This window comes from Thalassophryne amazonica, chromosome 4 (genome assembly GCF_902500255.1).
Source record: "Thalassophryne amazonica chromosome 4, fThaAma1.1, whole genome shotgun sequence".
Taxonomy (NCBI): domain Eukaryota; kingdom Metazoa; phylum Chordata; class Actinopteri; order Batrachoidiformes; family Batrachoididae; genus Thalassophryne; species Thalassophryne amazonica.
The window spans coordinates 144,683,887-144,703,735 of record NC_047106.1 but is presented as its reverse complement, the minus strand read 5'-3'; the positions used below and the strand labels follow the sequence as shown (position 1 = coordinate 144,703,735).

General features: G+C 41.3%; 2 protein-coding genes across 4 annotated transcripts in view; both read right to left on the bottom strand.

Annotated features, from left to right (window-relative positions):
- Window positions 1-19,849, bottom strand: part of nlrx1 (NLR family member X1) — a 234,195-nt gene that overhangs the window by 178,179 nt on the left and 36,167 nt on the right. The window lies entirely within an intron of this gene.
- LOC117508867 lies at window positions 11,359-17,141 on the bottom strand. Of its 3 annotated transcripts, none has more exons than XM_034168714.1 (6): window positions 17,102-17,141; window positions 14,527-14,619; window positions 13,601-14,303; window positions 12,912-13,056; window positions 12,525-12,762; window positions 11,359-12,146 (listed from the first exon to the last, which is right to left on the bottom strand). In XM_034168714.1, the coding sequence occupies exons 5-6, from the start codon at window positions 12,712-12,714 to the stop codon at window positions 11,446-11,448; spliced, it is 891 nt and encodes a 296-aa protein (XP_034024605.1). In that variant the 5' UTR covers window positions 12,715-12,762; window positions 12,912-13,056; window positions 13,601-14,303; window positions 14,527-14,619; window positions 17,102-17,141; the 3' UTR covers window positions 11,359-11,445. The 3 variants fall into 3 exon arrangements, with proteins under 3 accessions (XP_034024605.1, XP_034024606.1, XP_034024604.1); XM_034168715.1 differs by lacking the exon at window positions 17,102-17,141 and having other exon boundaries at window positions 13,601-13,713; window positions 13,897-14,303; window positions 14,527-16,194; XM_034168713.1 differs by lacking the exon at window positions 17,102-17,141 and having other exon boundaries at window positions 14,527-16,194.

The following is a 19,849-nucleotide window of genomic DNA, read 5'->3' as shown; positions in this document are numbered from 1 at the left end:
ACCCAATTTCTTTTCTCACGTCAGAATTCAGTTTGCCCATCACGCATTTGTTCCTTTGATTTACCCAGTTTTGAGTGGTTTCCAAGTTTTGTGGTGGGATTCTCACCTTTTGCATCCTTCAATCCTGCGGTTTTATGCCTTATGTAGTTCTTTTGAATGTTTTTCCTTCTGTGGTCCTCATAGTTTTATGCTTGGAGGGGTTCTTCAATTGTTTTTCTTTTGATGAATCAACCTTACTCTATTTGCACATATGTTCCTTTTTGCCCCCCTGTTTGCTTTGTTGGTTTTCAGGTCTTTGCATTCTTGTACTAAGCAGTTTTTGACTCTAATAGATCTTTTGCAATCTTATTTATTATCTTTGGCCCTCGCAGCTTTTTAATTTGTTGGTTTCCTCATTTTTTAATGCTCCTTAATTAAGCGGGATGTTTCCACCATCATCACTCAGTTGGCACTCCTCCTGGTTCATTTGTTGCTTTTTTTTTATTTGGGAGTGGTTACTGGATCTTAGGTTCTAGTGTCATCTGGTTTTTGTTTTCTGTACTGTTCATCTGTTTTTCTTCCCTTCTGTTGTTTAATTAGTTTACATGTTTTTTGGTTTTGTTTCGTCACTGTCCAGTCTTTGTGTTCCAGTTTGAAGCAGGTTCACTGTGCTCACAGCCCTGTTTGTAGGTTTTTTTATCCCCCCCGGCTTCGTGGGCTCGTTGATGTGTGTGTTGTTAAATGGTAAAATGGTAAATGGACTGCATTTATATAGCGCTTTTCCATCTGTATCAGACGCTCAAAGCGCTTTACAAGTATGCCTCACATTCACCCCAATGTCAGGGTGCTGCCATACAAGGCGCTCACTACACACTGGGAGCAATAGGGGATTAAAGGCCTTGCCCAAGGGCCCTTAGTGATTTTCCAGTCAGGTGGGGATTTGAACCCATGATCTTTTGAACTCAAGCCGAACACCTTAACCACGAGACCATCAGCTCCCCCCTGAGTGCTCATGTGAATGGTTTTGTTGTACAGATACCTTTGCGGGAGTTGTCACAGGTTCTGCACTGAGACAACGGCATTAAATGATTATCACCTCGTTTCTGCTTAAAACTTCATTCCAGTCATCATCTCAGCAACAGATCTCTGAAGCTTCTGGTCAACAATCATTTCCACATAAATTCAGCATTATTTCATAAAAGTACTACGAGTAAAAATCACCACCTGACACTCGCTTGCAGACTGACTCTGTAGAACCAAACCGATCAAAGGGAATAATGTGATTATTAACCATCAGATGACAAATTAAAACCTCTTAAATCACGTACAAACCGTGACACCACCACCTCCCTGAAGGAGACAACGGCATCTCCATTTATTAAAAAGAATACAAATTTATTTATTTATGAATCAACTCCAAACAAAACAGTACAAAATCCTGAAATGCTGCAGACATGAAAATACAAATAGAAGAACAGAAGAGGCTTATTGAATATATAAAAGTTTTAAAACATTATTGATTCAATTTCTAATTAAGTTTAAACTCATTTCTCCAATGAGTCATGTTTGGTTTTATCTTGAAAAAAAAAAGTCATTTGTGTATGTAATGTTTGCTTAGTAAAATTATATTATTAATACCAAAGTCATTACAGTTACTTAATAAATGTCTCACAAATTATTCTTAAAGATTTTGAAAAGGAGGAAATACAAAAGATTAAATCTAAATATTTCACATTTCCAGTCTCACCAAAGACGAAAGAACACCAACTGAAAGTTACTAACAAGATTTATTCAACTAAGGAGTTTTTAAAACAGAGACTGGAACTGAAGACCTGCTGGACCATCTTTTCTTTTTTTTGTGAAACAGTGCAAAGCTTTTGGTTTGTCCTTCAACAATGGACTGTCTCTGAAGGAATTTGGATCGGCGATACGCAGGCTAAATCATCAAGATGTGACAGGGCCTTTACTTTTTGAAGCTGCAGCTGATTTTCTAGCAGAGCCTCTTTCATATCTTCTTAACCTCACAGTGGAAAAGAATGAACTTCCCTTTGCAGTGCAGCAGATAACTAACAACTGTTCATTTCTGGAAACAAGCACCAAGATTCAGCACACATACACCTTAGACATGACTCTTTTGTAAAAGCACGTTAGCCAGTAAAATTTTCAAAAGGCAGCCAGGTAGGGGTCACGTGTAAGAAATACAAGAGGTCAAAATTTAAAAATGCTCCAATCATATTGAGAACTGTAGCACATTATTTGTCTGATCATGAAGATTCCAAAAAGGTATAGTTTGGACTACCTGTGACTGAATGTTCTGGAGCTATGGGGTAAAAACAGCAAGAATGGTGACAAAGGTCAAATTCAGTTTGTACAGGGGTCAAAAGTTAAAGTTATTCCAATTTTGGTAAAAAGTGATGCAAATTATTGGTTGAGGTAGTAGGGTTTTAAACACGAATAGTTTGCACCATGTGTCATGCTTAGTTATCATGTTACAGGGTGACATGATAGAATCCAATGGACATTGACCTTTTTTGACCTTTGCTTTGGAGACCAAACATTCAACACATCAAAACTATTCCATTTCTTAATCCTATTAGCTCAACTGATCATTTGCACCTACCTGGCTGCCTGTTGAAAATTTAGGTGGCTAAGGTGCTTTTACAGGAGACTAATGTTTAAGGAGTATTTGTGCCAAATTTGGTGCTTGTTTCACCATTTGAAAGATTCTTCAGTGAATATTCTGTCATCTGCCTCACTATAGTATGTAAATCAGGTTTTGTTCTCCATTTATTAAAAGATGGCTACGCAGTGATTTTAACTAATTATACACCAACATCTTGACGCTCTGGTCAGTGAACAAGTAAAGGAGTTTTTGTATTCAAATGCCATCTTATCAATCAGGTTTCAGGAAAAACACAGCTGCAGTGAAGGTGGTAACATTAGATAAGTGACAACAATGTGCATCACTTTTTAATTGATTTATTGACAGTGTGCTGCTGCCTTTCTTGGTCAGGTCTTCAATGCAAAAGAGGCTTCAATCTCAGTGGGATTCTACCTGGTTAAATAAAGGTTATTATTATTATTATTAAACATGATGGTCTGTGTTCTGAATTTGTTACTGTCCACAAGGGGGTGCCACAGGGTTCTGTTTTGGGACCCTTTTATTTATTATTCATACCAACTTTTTGTGGCTCTAATGTGTCAGATGCTAATTTGCATTTTTATGCTGACAACAGTTATTTACTGCTGTGGTTCAACTCTTGTCCAGGCTGTTGAATCCCTGCAGAAAGCCTTTGTTGCTGTCAGTCACTCATTATTTCAGCTGGAATTAGTTCTCAATGCAGATAAGACTAAGCTTATGTTGTTTTCTAACTCTAAGAAGTGGTCAGAAATGATTCCCTCAGTGACCACTCTGGAGGGAAATGAAATCCAGGAGGTTCACATGTATAAATACTGGGGTATCTTGATTGATGACACTCTCACTTTCAAGCCATGTGTGAAGAAACTGACGCTTAAATTGGGTTTTTATTTTCTAAACAAGCTGTGTTTTTCTTTTAACGTAAAAAAGAAGACTTTGATTTGTGTGTGTTGGATGATGGAGATCTTTTATATATGAATGCTTCTGCTCAGTGTCTTGTCACAGTCGGCACTGTTTACTGTGCTTCTCTGAGGTTCATTACAAACTGCAAAGTGTTGACCCCCCACAGTGAGTTATGCTCTTGGGGGGGGGGCTGCTCCAGCCACCACAAGGACCAGTCATTGCTGTGTGTGTATATATATATATATATATATATATATATACACACACACTCAACAAAAATATAAACGCAGCACTTTTGGTTTTGCTCCCATTTTGTAGGAGATGAACTCAAAGATCTAAAACTTTTTCCCACATACACAATATCACCATTTCCCTCAGATATTGTTCACAAACCAGTCTAAATCTGTGATAGTGAGCACTTCTCCTTTGCTATAAAAAGCCACTCTGAAAGGTGCAGTTTTGTTTTATTGGGGGGGGATACCAGTCAGTATCTGGTGTGACCACCATTTGCCTCATGCAGTGCAACACATCTCCTTCGCATAGAGTTGATCAGGTTGTCAATTGTGGCCTGTGGAATGTTGGTCCACTCCTCTTCAATGGCTGTGTGAAGATGCTGGATATTGGCAGGAACTGGTACACGCTGTCGTATACGCCGGTCCAGAGCACCCCAAACATGCTCAATGGGTCACATGTCCGGTGAGTATGCCGGCCATGCAAGAACTGGGACATTTTCAGCTTCCAAGAATTGTGTACAGATCCTTGCAACATGGGGCCGTGCATTATCCTGCTGCAACATGAGGTGATGTTCTTGGATGTATGGCACAACAATGGGCCTCAGGATCTCGTCACGGTATCTCTGTGCATTCAAAAAAATCAATAAAATGCACCTGTGTTCTTTGTCCATAACAGACGCCTGCCCATACCATAACCCCACCACCACCATGGGCCACTCGATCCACAACACTGACATCAGAAAACCGCTCACCCACACGACGCCACACACGCTGTCTGCCATCTGCCCTGAACAGTGTGAACCGGGATTCATCCGTGAAGAGAACACCTCTCCAACGTGCCAAACGCCAGCGAATGTGAGCATTTGCCCACTCAAGTCGGTTACGACGACGAACTGGAGTCAGGTCGAGACCCCGATGAGGACGATGAGCATGCAGATGAGCTTCCCTGAGACGGTTTCTGACAGTTTGTGCAGAAATTCTTTGGTTATGCAAACCGATTGTTCCAGCAGCTGTCCGAGTGGCTGGTCTCAGACGATCTTGGAGGTGAACATGCTGGATGTGGAGGTCCTGGGCTGGTGTGGTTACACGTGGTCTGCGGTTGTGAGGCTGGTTGGATGTACTGCCAAATTCTCTGAAACGCCTTTGGAGACGGCTTATGGTAGAGAAATGAACATTCAATACACGAGCAACAGCTCTGGTTGACATTCCTGCTGTCAGCATGCCAATTGCACGCTCCCTCAAATCTTGCGACGTCTGTGGCATTGTGCTGTGTGATAAAACTGCACCTTTCAGAGTGGCCTTTTATTGTGGGCAGTCTAAGGCACACCTGTGCACTAATCATGGTGTCTAATCAGCATCTTGATATGGCACACCTGTGAGGTGGGGTGGATTATCTCAGCAAAGGAGAAGTGCTCACTATCACAGATTTAGACTGGTTTGTGAACAATATTTGAGGGAAATGGTGATATTGTGTATGTGGAAAAAGTTTTAGATCTTTGAGTTCATCTCATACAAAATGGGAGCAAAACCAAAAGTGTTGTGTTTCTATTTTTGATGAGTATATATATATATATATATATATATATATATACATACACATATACACACACACACACACACACACACATACAGTAGTGTTCAGAATAATAGTAGTGCTATGTGACTAAAAAGATTAATCCAGGTTTTGAGTATATTTCTTATTGTTACATGGGAAACAAGGTACCAGTAGATTCAGTAGATTCTCACAAATCCAACAAGACCAAGCATTCATGATATGCACACTCTTAAGGCTATGAAATTGGGCTATTAGTAAAAAAAAAAGTAGAAAAGGGGGTGTTCACAATAATAGTAGCATCTGCTGTTGACGCTACAAACTCAAAACTATTATGTTCAAACTGCATTTTTAATCAATCCTGTGAATCACTAAACTAGTATTTAGTTGTATAACCACAGTTTTTCATGATTTCTTCACATCTGCGAGGCATTAATTTTGTTGGTTTGGAAACAAGATTTTGCTGGTTTACTAGTGTGCTTGGGGTCATTGTCTTGTTGAAACACCCATTTCAAGGGCATGTCCTCTTCAGCATAAGGCAACATGACCTCTTCAAGTATTTTGAAATATCCAAACTGATCCATGATACCTGCGATATATAGGCCCAACACCATAGTAGGAGAAACATGCCCATATCATGATGCTTGCACCAAATCAAATCAAATCAATTTTATTTATATAGCGCCAAATCACAACAAACAGTTGCCCCAAGGCGCTTTATATTGTAAGGCAAAAGCCATACAATAATTACAGAAAAACCCCAACAGTCAAAACGACCCCCTGTGAGCAAGCACTTGGCGACAGCGGGAAGGAAAAACTCCCTTTTAACAGGAAGAAACCTCCAGCAGAACCAGGCTCAGGGAGGGGCAGTCTTCTGCTGGGACTGGTTGGGGCTGAGGAAGAGAACCAGGAAAAAGACATGCTGTGGAGGGGAGCAGAGATCGATCACTAATGATTAAATGCAGAGTGGTGCATACAGAGCAAAAAGAGAAAGAAACAGTGCATCATGGGAACCCCCCAGCAGTCTACGTCTATAGCAGCATAACTAAGGGATGGTTCAGGGTCACCTGATCCAGCCCTAACTATAAGCTTTAGCAAAAAGGAAAGTTTTAAGCCTAATCTTAAAAGTAGAGAGGGTGTCTGTCTCCCTGATCTGAATTGGGAGCTGGTTCCACAGGAGAGGAGCCTGAAAGCTGAAGGCTCTGCCTCCCATTCTACTCTTACAAACCCTAGGAACTACAAGTAAGCCTGCAGTCTAAGAGCGAAGCGCTCTATTGGGGTGATATGGTACTATGAGGTCCCTTAGATAAGATGGGACCTGATTATTCAAAACCTTATAAGTAAGAAGAAGAATTTTAAATTCTATTCTAGAATTAACAGGAAGCCAATGAAGAGAGGCCAATATGGGTGAGATATGCTCTCTCCTTCTAGTCCCCGTCAGTACTCTAGCTGCAGCATCCAGCCTAGAGGAAATAAATGCATGAATTAGTTTTTCAGCATCACTCTGAGACAAGACCTTTCTAATTTTAGAGATATTGCGCAAATGCAAAAAAGCAGTCCTACATATTTGTTTAATATGCGCTTTGAATGACATATCCTGATCAAAAATGACTCCAAGATTTCTCACAGTATTACTAGAGGTCAGGGTAATGCCATCCAGAGTAAGGATCTGGTTAGACACCATGTTTCTAAGATTTGTGGGGCCAAGTACAATAACTTCAGTTTTATCTGAGTTTAAAAGCAGGAAATTAGAGGTCATCCATGTCTTTATGTCTGTAAGACAATCCTGCAGTTTAACTAATTGGTGTGTGTCCTCTGGCTTCATGGATAGATAAAGCTGGGTATCATCTGCGTAACAATGAAAATTTAAGCAATGCCGTCTAATAATACTGCCTAAGGGAAACATGTATAAAGTGAATAAAATTGGTCCTAGCACAGAACCTTGTGGAACTCCATAATTAACCTTAGTCTGTGAAGAAGATTCCCCATTTACATGAACAAATTGTAATCTATTAGATAAATATGATTCAAACTACTGCAGCGCAGTGCCTTTAATACCTATGGCATGCTCTAATCTCTGTAATAAAATTTTATGGTCAACAGTATCAAAAGCAGCACTGAGGTCTAACAGAACAAGCACAGAGATGAGTCCACTGTCTGAGGCCATAAGAAGATCATTTGTAACCTTCACTAATACTGTTTCTGTACTATGATGAATTCTAAAACCTGACTGAAACTCTTCAAATAGACCATTCCTCTGCAGATGATCAGTTAGCTGTTTTACAACTACCCTTTCAAGAATTTCTGAGAGAAAAGGAAGGTTGGAGATTGGCCTATAATTAGCTAAGATAGCTGGGTCAAGTGATGGCTTTTTAAGTAATGGTTTAATTACTGCCACCTTAAAAGCCTGTGGTACATAGCCAACTAATAAAGATAGATTGATCATATTTAAGATTGAAGCATTAATTAATGGTAGGGCTTCCTTGAGCAGCCTGGTAGGAATGGGGTCTAATAAACATGTTGATGGTTTGGATGAAGTAACTAATGAAAATAACTCAGACAGAACAATCGGAGAGACAGACACCCTCTCTACTTTTAAGATTAGGCTTAAAACTTTCCTTTTTGAAAAAGCTTATAGTTAGGGCTGGATCAGGTGACCCTGAACCATCCCTTAGTTATGCTGCTATAGACTTAGACTGCTGGGGAGTTCCCATGATGTACTGAGTGTTTCTTTCTCTTTTTGCTCTGTATGCACCACTCTGCATTTAATCATTAGTGATTGATCTCTGCTCCCCTCCACAGCATGTCTTTTTCCTGATTCTCTCCCCTCAGCCCCAACCAGTCCCAGCAGAAGACTGCCCCTCCCTGAGCCTGGTTCTGCTGGAGGTTTCTTCCTGTTAAAAGGGAGTTTTTCCTTCCCACTGTCACCAAGTGCTTGCTCACAGGGGGTCGTTTTGACCGTTAGGGTTTTTCTGTAATTATTGTATGGCTTTTGCCGTACAATATAAAGCACCTTCGGGCAACTGTTTGTTGTGATTTGGTGCTATATAAATAAAATTGATTTGATTTGTCAGCCTGGCTACAGTGCTGAAAAGAAACCTGGGGTTGTTCTTATTTTCTTCAATTAGTGATGAGTAGAAAGATGTCCTAGCTTTACGGAGGGCTTTTTTATAGAGCAACAGACTCTTTTTCCAGGCTAAGTGAAGATCTTCTAAATTAGTGAGACGCCATTTCCTCTCCAACTTACGGGTTATCTGCTTTAAGCTGCGAGTTTGTGAGTTATACCACGGAGACAGGCACTTCTGATTTAAGGCTCTCTTTTTCAGAGGAGCTACAGCATCCAAAGTTGTGCTCAATGAGGATGTAAACCTATTGACGAGATAATCTATCTCACTCACAGAGTTTAGGTAGCTACTCTGCACTGTGTTGGTATATGGCATTGAAGAACATAAAGAAGGAATCATATCCTTAAACCTAGTTACAGCGCTTTCCGAAAGACTTCTACTGTAATGAAACTTATTCCCCACTGCTGGGTAGTCCATCAGAGTAAATGTAAATGTTATTAAGAAATGATCAGACAGAAGGGGGTTTTCAGGGAATACTGTTAGGTCTTCAATTTCCATACCATAAGTCAGAACAAGATCTAAAGTATGATTAAAGTGGTGGGTGGACTCATTTTAAGCAAAGCCAATAGAGTCTAATAATAGATTAAATGCAGTGTTGAGGCTGTCATTCTCAGCATCTGTGTGGATGTTAAAATCGCCCACTATAATTATCTTATCTGAGCTAAGCACTAAGTCAGACAAAAGGTCTGAAAATTCACAGAGAAACTCACAGTAACGACCAGGTGGACGATAGATAACAACAAATAAAACTAGTTTTTGGGACTTCCAATTTGGATGGACAAGACTAAGAGTCAAGCTTTCAAATGAATTAAAGCTCTGTCTGGGTTTTTGATTAATTAATAAGCTGGAGTGGAGGATTGCTGCTAATCCTCCGCCTCGGCCCGTGCTACAAGCGTTCTGGCAGTTAGTGTGACTCGGGGGTGTTGACTCATTTAAACTAACATATTCATCCTGCTGTAACCAGGTTTCTGTAAGGCAGAATAAATCAATATGTTGATCAATTATTATATCATTTACTAACAGGGACTTAGAAGAGAGAGATCTAATGTTTAATAGACCACATTTAACTGTTTTAGTCTGTGGTGCAGTTGAAGGTGCTATATTATTTTTTCTTTTTGAATTTTTATGCTTAAATAGATTTTTACTGGTTATTGGTGGTCTGGGAGCAGGCACCGTCTCTACGGGGATGGGGTAATGAGGGGATGGCAGGGGGAGAGAAGCTGCAGAGAGGTGCACATGTGCACGCATGAACGAATCGTCCGTTAAGATAATTTTATTAACTACACAGATGTATAATAGAACAAACGGTGACTGGTTTATAACACAATTATGACAGAATTGGAGGGAAGAGTGAGGAAGTGCAGCAGCAGGCAGTTTTTTTTTTTTTACTGTTCACATGTGCGCGTGCGAAAGGGAAAGGAGGTCCTCAAACTGGGTCCTGGATTGGCGGACGTACCGCTGAAAGCCGCCATCATCCAGACGCAGCTCCTGCAGCAAATAATGAAACTCCGCGAATTAGGAACGTCTCATGAAGATGTTGTGAACCCAGGGATGGCGCTGCTCGCGACGTTTGTCAGCTTTCCACAACAAATCGAGCACAGCAACTCACTCCCTGTGATCAAACTCCGGCATGATGACTTGATGGCGAGCGGAATGGAAGCTCCTCCTATTTGATGACGAACTGGGGCGAATTTTCACAGTGAAAGCAGAGCGACACACTGGACGATGGTGGCGCGGATGCGAATTTGTGGCATCGTGTGGTGTCCGGTGTGAATGCGGCATCAGTCATTACACTAAAAAAAACAAAAACAAAAACGACTGGCCACTTGAATTTTCAATAGGTGGGCAGGTAGGGCTCAATTCAAGAATTACACAGGGGTCAAAAAATTTAAAACTACATCATGTTACTTGTCTGATCATAAAGATTCCAAAAAGGCATAGGTTCTTGCATGAATCACCAAGTTAAATTTTAGACCTTTTTTAGACCTTTTTAGACCATTATGAGAAAAATTTTAGACCAACCTCAAGACCCCCCCCCAAAAAAAGGACAATCACATTTGATTCTTAAAACCATGTCATTTTGTATTTGTTTCAAACATGTCAAAGTACACCAAAAGCAGAAAACAAGATTGAGTGATAACATATACACAACATATACAATACGATAAACAACATTGACCAACCGGAAAAAGTTAAATTATCAAAAGGCGCTATACAACCATACGAGGTCTATTAGAAAAGTATCTGACCTTATTATTTTTTAAAAACCCATATGGATTTGAATGACGTGTGATTACATCAACCAAGCTTGAACCCTCGTGGGCATGTGAGAGTTTTTTCATGCCTGTCGGTGACGTCATTCGCCTGTGAGCATGCCTTGTGGAAGGAGTGGTCCACCCCCCTCTTCGGAATTCCTTTGTCTGAGAAGTTGCTGAGACTGGCGCTGTGCTTCATCAAACTTTTTTCAAAAACTGTGAGGCACATCCGAGTGGACATCATTCGACAAATTAAGCTGGTTTTCTGTGAAAATTTTAACTAGATTTTGGATTGTTTCTATCGCTGTAAGGACTTCCCACGGAGCGGGACGTTGCGCAGTGCTCCGAGGTGACGTCGTCATCCTGTTTCAAGCTGAAAACCTCCAAATTTAAGCCTCTGTTGACCCAGGACGTCGTGAGAGAACAGAGAACTTTCAGAACAGGTCGGAATCGGCAGTTTATCCGGACATTCCACTGTTAAAGGAGATTTTTTTAATGAAAGACGTGCGGATGGATTGGCAGTGGAATGTCCACTCGGATGTGCCTCACAGTTCTTGAAAAAATTTTGATGAAGCACAGTGCCAGTCTCTCAGCAACTTTTCAGACAAAGGAATTCTGACAAGGGGGCTGGACCACTCCTCCCACAAGGCGTGCTCACAGGTGAATGACGTCACCGACAGGCGTGAAAAAACTCATGCATGCGCACGAAGGTTCAAGCTTGGCTGATGTAAAAACATATGAATCAAATCCATATAGTTTTTTAAAAAATAAAACGGTCGGTTTCTTTTCTAATAGAGCTCGTATATCTCAGCTTCTCTTCTTTCGCGCTAATCTCACCAGTGAAAGCCTCAAGGGCTTTCACTTCAGCGACTTTGTGTGCTCTTCTCAGAGCATTCGTCTTCGAAAGCAGCTGAGCCATCTTTGAGCCAGCTCTCTTCTCTGCCTCTTCAGCGAGTGCATCTGCCTCACTGGAAAGACAGGCGGACACACTTTGCAGACTCATCTTCCTCTTCTTCAGGTCCTCCAGAGCCTGCTCGGCCAGCTTTCTTTTCGGGCCCTGGGTTTCCTTGTCTTTTCTGCCATGTTCCTGATCCAGAAAGAGTCTGTATTTTGACCGGGCTGCACCCACAGACCCCGTAAGTTCCTTGGTGAGGGGGACCTGAGTGACAGCTCCATGCATTGCAACAAAGTCACATATGAGCTTTTGGGCAACAATTGTGTCTTCTTGGAGGTTTTTAGTCAGGATCTCTTTGTTGATTGAAAATCCCCTTTCAACTGAGGCCTGACCATGGGAGAGCAGGAGCAATTTCTGGCAAAAACCCCAAGCAGCAGGATAGGGACGGCTTAAATGCTTGCATAAGAACGAGTCTAGACGTCTCTCGAATGGCTTGAAGGTGAGAAAAGCTTCATTTCTGGCCTCAACAGAGAGGAACGCCTCAAACTCCTGCACAATGGCATCCCCTACAAGAAAGTACAAGAACATAAGAAGTCAGTGAAATACACAGTCAAGACTGAAAATGTTGGCACTTCTGTACTGTTTCCTTGGCAGGTTTGTATTGTGCTAAGATGTCTAGATGCCTGCATTAGCAAAAAAAAAAAAAACCTGTATAAAATTCTGAAACTTATTCAATATGGTCAGCCACTGTGCACAGAACAGGTACTGGACCAACAAAAGAGGACTAAGTGAATCATCTATGCTCAACTAACACCCTGTAGGACATTGAAAAACTGTCAAAAAGCAGAGCATATGTATGCATCTGAATAAAAATGTAATTAACAAAATCAAATGATAATTGAGCATGGTATTTGGTTCAAAACCCCTTCCATAACTATTCCTACCAGCAGGTACACCTCCTGTCAGCTGCCTGTTCTTCAGGAATGTCTGGACAAGAGCCTTCATCTTATTTTTGCATCGGTCTGGGTCCCGGAACACGAGAGATGGGTCCAGACACTCCATCTGTCTAACCGTTGCATACTTCAAGGGGATCTTCTCCTGTGCTTTTCCAATGATGTCTGAGAGGCCCTGCATACAATCCCTGCTAAGTTGAAGGGCAGCTAGCTCTGCACTCTTACTGCCCTGGACAATAAAAAAATACATGTCATTAATATCAAAATAAAGTTTAAGCATCACATGGCATGACACTGTGGAATTGATCAATTATGTGATGTTATGCAGTGAGACAGCGTACATACTGATTATAAATAAATCAACATCCAAACACTTACCTTGATTGCTGCCTCAGCACCTAGGCCAACGTCAACCCTTTTGGGGGGGGAGGACCAGATTCTTGTCCGACACGTCAATTTTTGTGAGTTGAAGGGGAGAGATGTCTTGAAGCGCCTCTCTCTTCATGCACCGTCTCAGTAGACTCTGTCAGTAAGCAAAACTGCCATTAGGATTCAAGAGGGCAATTAACCTCAACTTAGCAATAAATGTTCTATCTATCTAACTTACACTTGGGGGCACAATTAACCTGGCCTTATTACATTTTAAGTACAATCCCCAACATGTGACAAAACAACTTGCTATTGTTATTTTTGGAAATTTCTCAAAGATGAATAAACAGACTGATAAACTAAATCCAAAGCATTCCCCTCCAAGTCAAGGTGGCAGTGTTATTTAAGTGTTTTTTTTTTTTATCTCTGTACACCCCAATGTGAAATAAAGGTGTTTTTTTTAAATAACACTACTACTTTGACTCAGAGGTGAGTGCTTTGGATTTAGATTTTCAGTCAACAAAGCCTTAAGATTTAGATTATTAGTCAATGCAGACTTAAAAGGAATAACCAGATGCATCCCTTCTACCTGGAGAAAAGACTTTAAAGCGCTCGTTATGTTCCTTTTGTCAATCAATAAACAGAAATAAGAGAAGCTCATGCACACAAGTTATAGCCATAAAGCAGAAGATAGTTACCTTAATCAACTCAGCCAAGTCTTTCGCAAGGAAAGGCATTACAGGTTCTTCGGTTTGATATTTCTTCATGAAAGGGTGGAAGGTCCTGTCAAGTGTGCTTTATTGTCAAAAATCTATGTAACAAGGCAAGGGTTAGCACAGAAGATTTAAATTGCGTTTCACCAGTCTCCAATGTGCAGTTTAACTAAACATATAGGTAAGACATTGGCAATAATCACACACACACACACACACACACACACACACACACACACACACACACACACACACACACACACACACACACACACACACACCTGGCCACAGACATGAAGAACTGCAATTTTGCCGGCATCAAAGGATCTTTGATTGCTCCTTCGATGGTGTCAAATGATGCCGTCCTGGGGTTTGGAAGCTCCTTTTTGTGCACAGCATCTACATAGATCTAAAGAGATGGCCATACCTCTACTGCCCGCTCAACCACAGGGAGATTTTTGAGCCATCTGTGGCCACAAAATGGCTTTGGGAACAGCACAGATTTGGTGACTCTTTCGTAGTTTCGCCGTGCAGGAACTTGGTGGAAAAGTTGGTGCATGGCTTTCAAAAGCTTGTCCAGATTCCAAATGCAAAATCCAGCCTTGAATGCATTGTGCAGTGTGTGGAGTCCACAGCTACCTACAGACACCAGCGCTTGTCCATGGCCCTCTTGGTTTTGTTGGTAGGCCTGTAACAATAATCAATAAATCAATGAATCAATTAATCGTCAGTAACATTTTAACCATAACAATCATAACTTTTCTAGACACAATAATTATTATGTTAAGAAGTAAATTTTTTTGTCCTTTTAAATGTGGTTTCATTACAAAATGTCAATATGATCATTTATGAAAATAAATTCTTGGTTGATTAATTGTTCAGTAAAATATGGTATATCTTTTCAGACTTACTTGTTGGAGAAGTTCCAAAAGCTTCCAATTCACATTGGGCCCATCCATAGAAACAGAGAGCAGCCTGCTGGGGTCCAATGGCTGCAATGCCTCCTTTATGGAAAATAAGAAATAAAAAGATTATATAATGGAATTAATACAGTCAATAAAACACATGCAGTAATGGCAACATCTCTGAAAAATACTATTTAGCAGAAATTTAATTAATTTTCTCCTCTTAATCAGAATTCAATTCTTGCACAAAATCATGCTGCAAAACTGTAAACAAACAAACCTCTTCAGCTTACATTGTCAACACAATTTCAGCATTCAAATGCAACTGACTTTTTTTTTTTTTTTTAACTGTGCACAGTTCTTGTTTAAACAACTAATTCTACATTAACTTTGCAGTTACCACTAGCGAGCAGTAGATGGCGCTTGGACATTATGATACACATTCACACACATGGCTACTAGTTACTCGCTCAGTGAGAAAATGTTTATGTGATCCAGCGAAGCGAGGTCTGGCCAGTGGACAGGCGAATCAAAACATATTATTAACTTACTTGTATATGCCTCAGAAGCTCCTGCACTGTTCCATGTCCCATGAACTTCAAGTTCATGTAACGTAATTGCACTTCTCCCTTGGCCCAGAAACGAAAGTGAACATCCACCTGCTTGGACTTGGTGGTTGCGTTATAGCTCTCGTCAAACATGAGCACATATGGTCCAGTAATGGATTTAACCAGCTGGTTCTTAATGTAGTCTGCAATGCCGAATCGTGTAATGTAGGCGATCTTGTTCGGCCCGCAGGTGAATGTTTTCACAATGTTAGAATCCAGGAACATTGCCTGAAAAAGGGCATTTATGTTGGCACTGCTGTTGAAAGACAGATGCGAGGTGACTGTGTGAAGAATCCACAATACCTCCGCTTTTGATGTTGTTATGGACCCGAAAGTCACCTGAGTGGTTGAAGGTTGAACTGCTGCAGACGGACCAGGCTGGGAGGGAGCCAAAAAGCTTGAAATCGGCTGACATACCGCACTTTTCACAGCAAGCTGATGCTTCACGGCTTTCACGTGTGACTGGAGGGCCTTCATGCCAAAGTCCCCAACTATATATTTTTTTTGCATACTTAGCAACAAGCCGAGTGCTTATCACCGACTACCTCTTCCAACCAGCTGGAAAACTCGGTACTTTCGAGCCAATTCTTCTGGAAATTACATTTACACATTTCACAAACACACTCTGTCCACACTATGGATTCTTGACTAACGGCAGTGGCATACACTTGGCAGAAACGAAAATGACGAAAATTTGAAAGGTACGGAACGTGGTAGTGGACATACCGAGCCAACTTATTAGTGTTTCATTTTTCCGTTCTACAGACACCTCTCGGAATGGACAGAGCGAATGTAATTTTTTAAGACTTGAGTAAATTAAATTTTAGACCTGCGATGAAAATGTGGGTGTTTTTAAGACATTTAAAGGCCTAAAATTTTAGTTTCTGAATTTAAGACTTTTTTAGACCCCGCGGGAACCCATGTTATGGAATTTTGGTGTAACAATGGCTAGAAAGGTGACAAAGGTCAGTTTCAGTTTGTACAGGGGTCAAAAGTTAAAGAGTTGCTCTAATTTTGGTAAAAGTGATGTAAATTATTGGTTGAGTTCACAGGATTCATAAATGGAATAGTGTCAACATAGTTGAATGTTTGGTCTCCAAAGTAAAGGTCAAACAAGGTCAATGTCCATTGGATTCTATGACATGTGACATATGTTATCTTGTAACATGAACTAAGCATGACACGATGCTGTTACTTTTTAAAACCCGATTCACATCATGCTGATATGACAATATTGAGATATGATCATTTGTCCATATTGTACAGCCCCACTGTCAACTAGCTGAAAACTTTGAATATTAATTTACATCTACATTTAAAAAAAAAATGCTTAAAGTGGCAGGGGGCTAAGAGGGCTGTAATCAGGGAGGTCAGAAAAGCAAAAAACGACAAATGCATAAAAAGGTTGGGGGTCTGGGGGGCAGAGCCCCGCCCGAAGCTGAAAGGCAGAATAAGGAAAATGCTTAAAAAGGCAGGGCTTTGGTGGGGGGTGGGGGTTGGTCCCAAGAAGCTGAAAGGTTTTAGTCATGGTCATGCTCCCAAGAAGCATTTTACTGAAAAAAGTCTGAAGGACCTAAAGGAGCTTCCAGGCATGTGAGAGGAAAATAATGACTTTTTCCTAACACAAAAACCAAAATCACATTTTTTAATGTGGCCATTGTTGTGTGGGCCGCTGAAGAGGAGGTACTGCTGGCCCACCACCACTAGAGGGCGCCCTGCCTGGAGTGCGGGCTCCAGGCACCGGAGGGCGCTGCCGCCTTACAGGAGCAGCCAGGATGACAGCTGTCACCCATCACCGGAGACAGCTGATCCCAATCAATACGGAGGTATATCAGCAGGACGGCATTGCCGAGATATCGCCTTACCAAAGAGGTAACCATTTCAGCCTGCACATACGTGTGTCTTTACTTGTATTCTTGTTTGATTGTCTATAGGACAGCTGACTACTAGACAACATTCGGATAAGTACTCACCTTCCTACATTGTTGTTGACGAGAGGTGGAGGTGGACTCTCCACCCTCCGTGTTACTGGGTGCAGCCGCATCCACACCTGACTGTTTCTGTTTCTTGCCAGCAGTACCGGATCCGACGAGCGGAGGCAGTGGCCACCTGGGAATTCGGGACTTGGCGGCTCCAGTATTCCCGGGGTTCGGTGGCAGAGGAAATCGGGTTGGTTCCGGTTCGACTTGGACAGACGTCTCCTATCGTCGAGCCTGCCCACACGACACCGTTGTAATTGGACTCCATTTCGATATTGTAACCGGTTGTATTTGTTGTGCCTGTTTCACAACAGTAAAAGCAGTGTTATTCGACTCCTCCATTGTCCGTTCATTTGCGCCCCCTGTTGTGGGTCCGTGTTCCTACACTTTCACAACAGCCATTTTAAAAAAATAGGTAATAATAATAATAATAATAATAATAACAACAATATGAAATTGTGACACTAAGCTGAATTTCCTACAAACTGATACCCAACATGAAACTTTTGTATGAATTTGAACTGAAAAGATAAAATTGCATATGTACAGTCTGATGAAGCAACCAAAACCATTAGAAGGAAAGTCCATCAGAAGCCGAAGGAAAAGAAGCACTTTGGGCAAATTTGACAGTTTTTTCCACAAAAAAAACAAACCAATAAAAACAACACAAAAACCTACATTTTCCCAAAAATTAAAATGTTAAAATTCTGTGAGGAAGAATTATGAATCATGCTTAGATGAAGCAAACAAAACCATCAGAACGGAGGGAGAAGAAGCACTTTCTATGAACTGCGGACAAATGACGGACACTTCGGCGTGACATTAGCTCACTGGACCATTGGTTCAGATGATTTTAAACCGTGTTTCGACTTCTTCCTCAACCACTATTTCCTGAGACATTTCCTGAATTCTCAGTTCTTTGTCCACTGTTGTCACAGTTCTTTTTGATCCTCAAACGTCAACTGCTGTTTTTAAACCAGCTGGGTAAAGACGTGGTGGACTCGGCGTGTCTGCACGTGGTCACAGTGTGGAATTCACATCCACATCCGATGAGACCGAGGTGTGCGCCCACGCAGATACCGTTACAGGAGGACAAAGGCTCGAGTCTTTACACACCTGATGGCTCCTGTGCTAGCAAAAAAAAAAAAAAAAATTATAATAATAATAACAATAATAATAAGCAAAATAATTGTCAAAGAAAAGGTGACTGACCTGTATAAAACAGGAAAGGGATATAAAAAGATACCCAAGGGACTGACAACGCACATCAGCATTGTTCAAACTCGAATCAAGAAGTTGAAAATGAGGGATTCTGTTGGAACCAAACTACAGTCAGGTAGATAAACAAACATTTCAGCAACAACAGCCAGCAAAATCGTTCGGGATGCAAAGAAAATTTTATTTTATTTAATTCATTTATATAGCACCAAATCACAACAAAGCTGCCTCAAGGTGCTTCACACAAGTAATGTCAAACCTTACCAACCCCCAGAGCAAGAACACAGGTGACAGTGGTAAGGAAAAACTCCCTGTGATGATTTAAGGAAGAAACCTCAAGCAGAACAGACTCAAAGGTGTGACCCTCTGCTTGGGCCATGCTACAGACACAGTTGAAGAAAGAAAAGCCCACAAATAACTTCAGCTGAAATACAGGACTCTCTGAAACAAAGTGGTGTGGCTTTTTCAAGATGCACAATAAAGAGGCACTTCAAGAAAAATGGGCTGAATGGTAGAGTCGTCAGAAGAAAGCCATTACTACACAAATGGCACAAAGTATTCTGCTTACAATACGCCAAATAGCACAGAGAACAAAGTCATTTGGCGTGATGAGACAAAAATTGAACCTTTTGGCCCAAACTGTAAATGTTACATTTGGAGAGGAGTCAACTAGGCCTATGATGAAAGGTACACCCTTCCTACTGTGAAGCACGGAGGTGTATCGCTGATGATTTGGGGATGTGTGAGCTACAAAGGCACAGGAAACCTGGTCAAAATTGATGGCAGGATGAATACAGCATGTCATCAGAAAATACAGGAGGAAAATTTGCATTCATCAGCCCTGAAGCTGCACATGGGACATATTTGGACGTTCCAACGTGTCAATGATCCAAAACACAAGGCCAAGTTGACCTGTCATTGGATACAGTAGAATAAAGTGAAGGTTCTGGAGTGGCCATCTCAATCTCCTGACCTCAATATCATGAGCTGCTCTGGGGAGATCTCAAACGTGCAGTTCATGCAAGAAAGACCAGGAATTTACAGGAACTGGAGGCTTTTGGCAAAGACAAACGGGCAGATTCACCATCAGATAAAATAAAGAGCCTCGTCTACAACGACCACAAAAGACTCCAAGCTGTCACTGAGGGGAGGCGATGGTCTAGTAGTTAAGTGTGGGGCTTGAGACCAGAGAATCCTCGGTTCAAATCCCAGCCTGACCAGAAAATCACTAAAGGGCCCTTGGGGAAGGTCCTGAATCCCCTAGTTACTCCTAGTGTGTAGTGGGTGCCTTGTATGGCGGCACCCTCACATCTGGGTAGGGATGGGTATCAAGAACCGGTTTCTTTTGGGTATCGTTAAGAAATGATTCCATCCACCGACATCAATAACCTTTTTGCTTAGTGATTCCTTATTGGTCCTTCAGAGTGGCTGTTGTTTTTGAGGGTGTTTGTCAGTAAAATGATAATTTCTCTACATTGATTACAGACCCTGCAGCAGGTCTTTAATCAACTTTTCTGCAGCAGG